At 42.1% G+C, this 9,665-nt stretch overlaps 1 protein-coding gene and 1 long non-coding RNA gene across 2 annotated transcripts; both read right to left on the bottom strand.

The window, feature by feature from the left end:
• Nucleotides 1-316: 316 nt before the first annotated feature.
• On the bottom strand, nucleotides 317-2,166 carry LOC142380704 (uncharacterized). Its single transcript, XR_012769863.1, has 2 exons — nucleotides 1,082-2,166; nucleotides 317-981 (listed from the first exon to the last, which is right to left on the bottom strand). It is a non-coding gene; the product is annotated as an uncharacterized LOC142380704 (long non-coding RNA).
• Nucleotides 2,167-2,212: 46 nt separating this feature from the next.
• irx2a (iroquois homeobox 2a) lies at nucleotides 2,213-6,191 on the bottom strand. The gene is made up of 3 exons (XM_075466604.1): nucleotides 5,628-6,191; nucleotides 3,930-4,335; nucleotides 2,213-3,189 (listed from the first exon to the last, which is right to left on the bottom strand). The coding sequence occupies exons 1-3, from the start codon at nucleotides 5,865-5,867 to the stop codon at nucleotides 2,303-2,305; spliced, it is 1,533 nt and encodes a 510-aa protein (XP_075322719.1). The 5' UTR covers nucleotides 5,868-6,191; the 3' UTR covers nucleotides 2,213-2,302.
• Nucleotides 6,192-9,665: the final 3,474 nt, after the last annotated feature.

Genomic DNA, 9,665 nt, shown 5'->3' with positions numbered 1-9,665 from the left:
AAAAGGAGAGAAAAAATGAAATAAGCATGTCGTTTATCCCCATCAAGGTCGTGAATATGTGACCGAGGGAGATTCCCTAAGCAGAACGAGGCCCTAAAAGAAAATGATTGTCCATTTAGGAAGAATGGATTGTGCAATCTGTGAAAACTCATAATGGTTATGAATAGTGAGACTCATCAAGTATTTCCCATCTGCGCTTGACTGGCAAAATAAAAGAACAATGGACAGAGAGAATGTAAAAAAAAAAAAAAAAAAGTCCCAGTGTTAAATACAAGTCTGTTTTGAATAAAATAAGGACTCCCAAAGATAAATGTAATAGTTGGGAAAACAGTTTAATATTTTCTCATTTGAATAATATATATAATGACCCGCCAGCATATTTATACTAGCGTGTTTTATTTTATGTACATTCAAAGATATAAATTAGTAAAAGTACTCCTGATAACAAGAATGTGTAGTCGTAGTTTCTGTTGTTGTTGTTCTTTTCCCAAATGCGTTTCAAATAAAAACCGTCCATAATATATATGTATATTTACAAAACAAACAGAAGATGTCAGTTTCCCATTTTTGCAATACAACTTGCATAAATTATAGGCACCTTTCCGCCATCGCTTAAAAAAATAAATATCAAATGTAGGCTTTTCCACTTTGAAGTCCTCGAGTTCACATCAGTTCATCAAGATACCTCCTTGAAAAAAAAAAACGGTTTCAGGCCAAATGTTGTTTCCCACACGTTAAATACATAGTGAAATAATATGCCGTGGCAAGAAAAAAAAAAAAAAAAGCAAACAAGAGGAACCTGAGAAATAACATGTAAATCACATATAATGGGAGATGTGTTTAAAACCAGCACGTGGAACCTATTGTCCATCCAACAACACACCTGAAATAACACAATGATCATCTGACAAACGTGTGGATGTCTCAGTCTGCGTCTGCTGAGGAGGCGGTAGCAGCGTTCATTCCGACAAGATGGTGGCACTAGATCCGGTTTGGAGTGAAGGTTATGAGGGTTAAAAACTTGAGGCTAAAAGGTTGCGTCCTTTTCTCGTTTTATAGTCAAAGCAATTGTGACACCTACCTGCAGAGCGTGGAAATAAAAAAAAAATCCCACATCGTTTGATCAATTCCATCCTCAGCCCCAGAGAACACAGACGTTGTCAGACTGACTCCAACCAAAAATAATATACATTAAAAGGCAAAAAAAAAAAATCAAAAAACATCTCTATACTGCAAGTGCTTATTAAAATCCCCCCGGCCTAAGTGCTGCTAAGATCGTCTTTAGGCTAATCAGCGGCACGTTGGGCAAGCTTTTAATGTGCGAGAGGAAAGTAACCTCCACAACCACCTCAGTGACATTTGAAGATGTGAAGTTGCACGACTGCGCAGAGCAAACTAATTTGTTTGCTTTTGGCTGACCCTGTGTAATTATAATTATCCTAAGCTGACAGATAAGGTCTGGAGCCCACTGTGCACGCACACACACACACGCGCGCACGCACTCTCTCTCGCTCTCACACACAGACGCACACATATACAAAGGAAACATTAAAAATAGGATTCCTGCTCAAAGCTATGGCAACATTTCTCTGCTTATTGGATTCACAGGCTGCCAATGTGTGTGCGTGCGCGTGCCTGTGCGCGTGGGCTAGTTTGCGTGGTTAGACTAGTCGCGGCCTGTCTTTTATAGATTTACTCATAGCTGACTTTTTTGCGCTTTCGTTTGCAACAGGCTTGTCGTGCCTTTGCTGAGTTTTAAGGCAAGCTTGTTGCAGATGGAAAAAAAAAATCCCATCGCTTTGTTTTTGAACGACCCCATGAGATAGAGACAGACTACAAATATGCATATAGTGAAAAAAAAGAAGATCTAGTCTTTATTCCCTAAAATGACTGCACTGAAAATGAATAATAAGCCACCGTATGCGTTCGCTGCGAATTGTCTTTCTCACAAAGACTTTTAGTTTATCACCCAGCCCTAATGTCTCTTTTTACTCTGTCAGCGGCTGTAAAATGTCGCTTGTCTCTGATGCAAAACTAAAGGTCCAACTTACTCAAACTAAGGCAGAGACAGAGAGATCACCCCGTCACAGCAATGACACAAAGTGTGGAAGTGACACAAAAGTAACCAGTTAGTTTGCATTGGAAACAAGTGAACTCGTTTTACTTCCACCAGTGGAGCACCCCCCCCCCCCCCCCCCCCCCCCCCTCATCGTTTTATTAAAATACAATTCCAAGATTCAACATAAGATTAAATAAGTTTTCATAAGTTATCATTTTGGTAACAGTTCAGTGCGTCACGTTATTACGTACCTTTCTTAGAGTCTAAATTTGCGGGTCTGAAAGGCTGCTGCTGCTCGACAACAACAATCTGGTTTGGGTTATTTTTAACGAGGGGGGAGTCTGGCCTGTGTTTGGGGTTTGTGCTGGCCTCCACAGCCTGGTGAGAGGAGCTGAGACCCTCGTTTGCTGCAGCAGCGGCGGCGGCGGCGGCGGCGGCAGCAGCCAGACTCACTCCAGATGAGTTAGTATAGCGCAGGATCCCTTGACCCTGCAGGGGGCTGAAGTTGCCATAGTTTGTGTAATTGCTATAAAAGGGAGAAGTGTAATAAATAGGTCTTCCAAGGATGGAGGGGGCCGGGTAAAGGGAGGGGGAGCTGGCAGCAGGGGAGGTTGTGGAAGGCGTTGGGGGAGTGAGGAGTCCTCCGCTGGAGGAGGGGCAATTCGGTTGCCCAGACTGCCCCAGTTGCTGTTGCTGATGTTGCTGCTTTTGGTCCGAGGTAGCAATCTCCGCCAGAGACCACAATTTGGGCTTGACCGTAGGGTTCTGCGAAGCCCCAGAAGAAGGCCTGCTGTCAAAGCACGAAGATAGTTTACTGGCGTTTATATTGTTGCCAATGACGAGGCTCCGGGCCAAATCCTCGCGCTGGCTGTGGAGGTGGTGGAGATGATGGAGTTGATGGTGGTGATGGTGATGACTTATAACCGGAGCTTCTACTCCCGTCAGAGGTGACGACGTGACGGCTTGGGGTGAGAGCTGAACCCGATGGTCGTGGCTCGGGTCCTCGTCGTCCTCCTCGCATTTGTCGGCCGTCCGGTCGGAGCTCAGCTCGCCCACACAACTGACCTTCTCCCCGTCCGACTCTGCAGAGCACGAGTGGTCCGTCAGAGTGTCCACGTGCAAGCTGATGCCTAAGACAAGAGGAGAAAAATGAGACTGTGAAATAAAAAATTGGCCTACACAGTGAAAGAAAACGAATGTTTCACACACAGAAAGAACGAAATAAATTATACTAAATTGATCTTCACTGGGATTCTAAAACCTAACTGATGTGAAACTTTTAGGCTATATTGAAGAAATAAAAATGTTCATAATTCATATCTGTTTATATAGAAGCTTATTAATTAAACATATGTTTTTATAGTACAACCATTAGCACATGCTTATCTTTTTACATAATCACGTGGAACTGTCATTATGGGAGTGGCATTAACAGTCAATTCCTTTTACTACACTCCTGGTGAGTGCTTATTGTGTGTCTGCTTTGTCGGTGACCTGTCATTAATCATGTTAAAGAAAATAAAATGTTCCCTCTAACAGGTCATTTAGTGTAGCGTTGAGTCTTAGAGCCTCGTTTTCATTACAATTAATAATCATCTGCGTGGTTATCTAACCATTATATGAACCAAGACGGATACATAATTAGGTTAAAAGCAGAAGGTTTCATTTAAAATTAATTTTGCAATTTAATTATTTCAATGTTTTTTTTTACATATATGTAGGCCTATCCTATATATCTCTATATAAATGAACTCTAAATGCTGTTGCACACATCAAGTTCAGCAGTAAATAAACGGGGTATCCACGTCTTTGCAATCCAAGCCTGAATTGTTCATTTGAGCACCGGCTCGGTCGCTAGATGACACCCCACCTTCATCCTCCGCCGACGCCTCGCTGTTATCCAGGGTTTTGTCTGAGCGCTCCACCTCTTTCCTCTCCCCGTCCCCGTCCTCCTCGTCCTCATCCTCGCTCTTATTCCTGGGCGCCCAGGTCATCTTGTTCTCCTTCTTGAGCCTCCTCCTGGCGTTGGCGAACCAGGTGGAGACCTGCGTCAGGGTCATCTTGGTGATAATGGCCAGCATGATCTTCTCTCCTTTCGTCGGGTACGGGTTCTTCCTGTGCTCCTGCAGCCAGGCCTTCAAGGTGGCCGTGGCGTCCCTGGTGGCATTTTTGCGGTAAGCCGGGTCGTTGAGTTGGTAGGGGTACCCTGGACTCCCGTATGGATGGTAAGTGAGCGCCCCAGCCATGCCCGTTGTGTGCGCGTCATATGGAGACGACTAGGGGGAAAAAGTTGAAAAAAAAAATGCCATGAGTCTGCAATGTGATTTCTCTTGCCGGTTGTCCAAAAAAGGTTCGAAAAGGCTTGTCCTAATATGAAATAGCTTCCTACGATGAACATGTTTCGAAGCACACGAATCAGCTTGTTAAAATGACATGATCGCTACATTATAGCAGCTACAAGTTGGGTGAAATTAATTTTATTCCAAAGGGGTTTAGAAGTATGGTCACAAGTTTTTTGGGAGACGTGTTGGGACAAGTGAAAAGTAACTCGAGGGTGGGAGGTTTTATCCCCTTGCTCAATAAATTAGAGAGCATATGGTACAAATGTGCAGCGCACGGTCGAGGACGCGAGACGCTTTGTTGAAAACAAACAAATCGCAAATATTTAACAATGTTGCCTTTTCATAATTGGTCAAGTAAAAACACAAGTGTGGGGAAAGTGCATAAAAGCAGACCACAAAAGCCGTGATCTCTGGATTAGCTCATATTTAAGATCGTTATCAGCTTAACTAACACCAGAGCTCCTGTTTATGCAGCCGTCAGAATAACAAATAAAGGGAAATTTTAATTTTCTGTAATCACCTATTAACTTCCTCATTTTCTTTCAGCGGCTGCTTTTTGTTTTGCTGTGGCAGCCCCGGTGTGTTAACATATCTTCCCTTTGCAGCATTACAAATCCCATTAGCAAATCACTTGATATGCACCTTTCCTAGAACGCTTGAAGTGCCCTGTGACATTAGCATTGCGAGTCATGCTTTTCATGTTGAAATTCAGTTTATTCAGCCTGAAGCCTGTAACTTCATCCCCCGGTGCTTTTAATGACGGTCGAAGGAATAAAAAAAGAAGAGTTACAGCTTGTGTTCTTTTAATTTTCCATCATACATAAATACGCTCCTTGGAGTCTAAACGTGCTGCTCGAGACCTTAAGTATTCAGTTTTACACAATTAGCTGCGCAGTGAGTGTTAAGCGTTGGTCAAGCCATTACAATTTGCAGCTCATGCCGAAAAATCCCATTTAAGCCGAGAGGGCGAAAGATTTATAAGTAAGGTCCCATCTAGGAGGCTACTTATTAAATGAATGGATAGTAATTAATAGTAAAAGTTCGCTCACCGATTGGAAAATCATAACAAAAACATTGCAAACCGACTAAATTGCCTTATGTGTCCGAGGAAGACAGGTAAAGATTTAGCGCACTTACAGAGTTTAGATCGCCTACATTCACCTGCTTCGAAGGGTTATCATGCAGAGACACACACATGAGTTTTTTTTTGTTTGTTTTTTTTTTACCATGTAAGACGGGAATCCCGTCGTTGGATCCGTGGAGTATGACAGCGGACTGGAGAAGCCTGCACCGGCCGAGGCGGAGAAAGCAGCCGACCCAGGGTAGGGACTGAAGGCTGAGCCAGAGGACGACCTCGCCAAGTCCTCGTTCCGCGGAGCAGCCAGTGCCGAGGCCCCGTAAGCCGGACACGAATAGAGAGCCAGAGAGCCCGGGGGCTGGTAGAGGTAACCCTGAGGATAGGACATTGGTGAGCGCGCTATAGGTCGCCGATTCCAAAAAGGAAGGGGAAAAAAAAAAAAAAAGCCCACAAGGCGGCGAACAGCAACGGTCGAAATAATAAACAATCAACTCAATAATCAGCCGTGCAAACAGTCATCAAACAGTGAAAATAAAAAGGCCTCCCTCCGCAGCCCCCTAACTGGGAAAAAAAAACACTCAAAGATCTGTTAAAGTGCCCACATAGAGGTAATGTGGCATGCGTCTTGATCCCCTAGCGTCCGATGTTTTTAGTGCGCGGCACTATGAAGTGAGGAGTTAGGAGGGAAGGAGCCAGTTGAGTTTCAGACACACAGAGCATTGGGGGAAACTGGAGCTGTCACTCCGGCTCATCTGAATATCCCATCCCCGCCCCCTTTCTGCTTCATAGAAATGGAGCCTCGGAACAAAACCGACACTCCACACTGCAAAAAAGTAGGTTCTATCCATCTTGAGGGGACATGTTTTCTCTTTCTTTGTTTTTCTTTCTTTCTTTCTTTCTTTCTTTCTTTCTTTCTTTCTTTCTTTCTTTCTTTCTTTCTTTCTTTCTTTCTTTCTGTGTGTGTGTGTGTATTTAAAACTCAACAAAACCAGCTGATTGCATCATCTGTTTAATGTGATCATTTCAACAACAGATTAATTGATCCACGAGCTGCCAGCAGTGTCATTTGTTTCAGGGAAATCCGCCTTACAGACTACAACTTAAAATCAAGTCAGTGTAGAATTTTCTTTTTGATTCTGACATTTAACTTTTTTTTCTTTAAAAAAAAAAAAAAAAAATTTCATTTGATTGACTAAATCCTATAAATAGACTGGATAAAAGAAGTAGCCTGTGTGACGTGTTCAAATGTTTTCATTTCCTTTTTAAACTTGTGGCCCTCCGTTTTGACGGAAACTTCCTCACTCTCTCCCAACAGCTGCAAGAGAGAGGGGAGAGACCGACAGAGAGCGTGAGATGGACAGAGCTCCCCTTTGACAGTTGCTTACTTCGTCAGTCCATCACACCCCGACACATGCATGAATGTGGCCTCTGTGGCCACGGATCACCGTGCGCGCTCCTTAGGCAGTGCGCGCTCTGGCCTGCGGGAGGCGTATTACGCTCCTTCAGTTCCACCACTTAAAACATCTGAACTGCGATCATCCCTTATTACTACAATTCAATTTATCACCGGTAATAAAGCTGTTGGTGGTGGGTAATTGTCGCTTTATGAGGGGCAGTCGTTCCTCTACACCAAGTTAACCACAAAAAACATTACTTAAGTGTGTGTGTGTGTGTGTGTGTGTGTGTGTGTGTGTGTGTGTGCAAGAGAGAGGGAGCGAGAGAGAGACTATGACAATTGTTCACAGACTTGGCCAGAGTGTTTTGGCACTCACCTGTTCGCGTTTGTGTGTCTTTTGCACGCAAAACAGGGCATAGACCTGCCCTTTAAAAACCCTCATTACACACATTATAACCTCTGTTGGGGAAAGAGACCAAACACGGCGTGATGAAAACCTCAAACTGTCACCACTGTTTCGGGTGATCATGGTGGCAACCGTTAACAAGAAGCACGGCTCAACAGTCCTTCTCGTCAGCATTCATTCAAGGTGAAAGCGTCCATCCATCAGATGCGTGTTACTCCAAATGCATTGTAGTCTGGCCAGTTGTAAACAGATCCACACTATTTAAATGCAACCCCCCTGTTAGCTGGAGTGACTCGTTAATTCATCACACTTAAACTTCATGTGTTATAGTGAAACTATAGATTTAAAAAAAAAAAAAAGTCATGACAGTAATTCCAAGAAGCACAGCATGAAGAAAAGACGACATGTTCTGAAATAGGTGAAAACCTTTAATGATTAATCTTGTTTTATAAAGTTTACTGAATTCTAGATTTATTTCATTATGAAGCCCTTATCATAATTTCCAAACAAGTCCCTGCTTTAAAAAGCCTCGAAAACTCTCTCTGTGTTACTTTGTCTTTTTCGCCTTTTTTTTTTGTTGGTGTGACCATGTTACTAAATTCATAAACATAGCAAACAATCACATCAGATATAGCGGATGATTATGACAGGAAAAGCTGCTTACTAATAAATTTCAAATTCGCATTTCAAAAGTAAAATTGAATGTATGTTTTCTCGCCTGAATCATCATCTGAACTTGACACATTCATTTAGCCTAGATGCTGTTGTATTTTCCTGAAATATTCAAAGACTGAACACTGGTTAAGTTAACATTAGTTAAGGCCACTACTGTAAATAGTTGATAGGTTTAGCATCTTTGATCGATGATCGTATCGTAGGTTATTTTAATTGGCTGTCAGTTTAACAGAGGGTGGTTTGTACTTTTTTAGACACTTGTAGGTGGCCTCTCTGTTGCAGGCAGGATTAATCAATCCCAGAAGAATAAATGAGCGCTCTCAGACTAGATGAGGTCAAGACATGGCTGGGTGGGAGTACTGTTTGATCCACACCAGGGGGCACTGTCTCCTCTGCACACAGGCCATGGCGCTAACCATCCTTCCTGTACTAGGGAGGGATTTTGTGTTTATGAGAGACCTGTAAAAGTGTAAACACATTTAATAGTGAGGGTTTGTTCATGTACATTGTTAATCTCTGCATATATGCAAATAGCTCATTTAAATGTGCCCATTGGCTAGGCAAAGTGTATAACTTTGTGTGCACGAGTGTGGGTGTCTGTTAAACTTCACAGTTGTACATTCCAGGTCTCATTTTCACAGTACAGACTACACCTCCAAATATATATTTTGGCCTGTCGGAGATATAGGAGATGGGAGGGAGAAGATTGACAGGCCGACAGAAAGATGAGGCAGACAGGGGGGAGTGACAAGAACGATAGTGTAGATAGGACAGACTGTAAAGTACAGTAGGCTGATGCAGAGAGGCAGAAAAGCATCAGGTCAGACAGAGAGGCAGAACAGGAAGAGGATGGAGACCTTCCTGTTTCAACTTATTTCATCACCATTTTAGACTTAGAATAAACTACCTGTTGAAGTGACTGTCTTTTTAACAATACAGTAACATTACAGCATGTAGTATTAAAATCATCGGTGGGGAAGTTAAGATGTTCACTGATTTACTAATAATTACAACACATCAAAAGAAGCAAACAAAAAAAAGACTAATTGTTTGATAAAGTGGACAAAAAACAAACATTCAAAGTAACTAATTGCTGTTGCCACTTATAGTTTGAAGGATACAAGCAGTTCTAATTCTTCAGCTCACTGGCTACAACTTCATACCAGATGTTGTAACTGGGAAAAAAGTCATATTTAATGAATGACCGTGACAGTTATTGATTTTTCATCTATTTTTCCCAACAGAATGTTTCACTGAATAACAACCTAGTAGAGTTGTTCGTACTCTAGTCGCTATTGCCTTCTAACAACCACACTTTGGTGATTGTATATCGTTCATACTTAAGGATAAAGCTTTGACTTTTAAGACTAATGTTTTGAGTTTTCATGCACTTTTGAACCTCTTGACTGATGTGAAGCCTTTTGAAAATGCATTAACTACGATTTGAACTGAAATTAAATGTGTGGTTTGTGTTTGTTACCTGTGTTTCAGGGCTTCTTTAGGTGGATGTGGGAAACTGTGTGTGCAACAGATGAAGGATTTTGTAGTTAATTTAAGATGATATATAAATAAAGAAATAAAAGATCAAAGGAATTTAGCATTGTGATGAAAGGTTAAGTCATTTGTGCAAGCATTAAATATTTTACATTTTGTCCTGTGGTTTTTTTTTCACTTTTTTTTTTTTTCATTTGAGAGGTGTCATACCCCTT

The sequence above is a fragment of the Odontesthes bonariensis genome, chromosome 5, assembly GCF_027942865.1.
Source record: "Odontesthes bonariensis isolate fOdoBon6 chromosome 5, fOdoBon6.hap1, whole genome shotgun sequence".
Lineage (NCBI taxonomy): Eukaryota > Metazoa > Chordata > Actinopteri > Atheriniformes > Atherinopsidae > Odontesthes > Odontesthes bonariensis.
The sequence above is the reverse complement of the archived record's forward strand: the minus strand, read 5'-3'. Positions and strand labels throughout refer to the sequence as shown.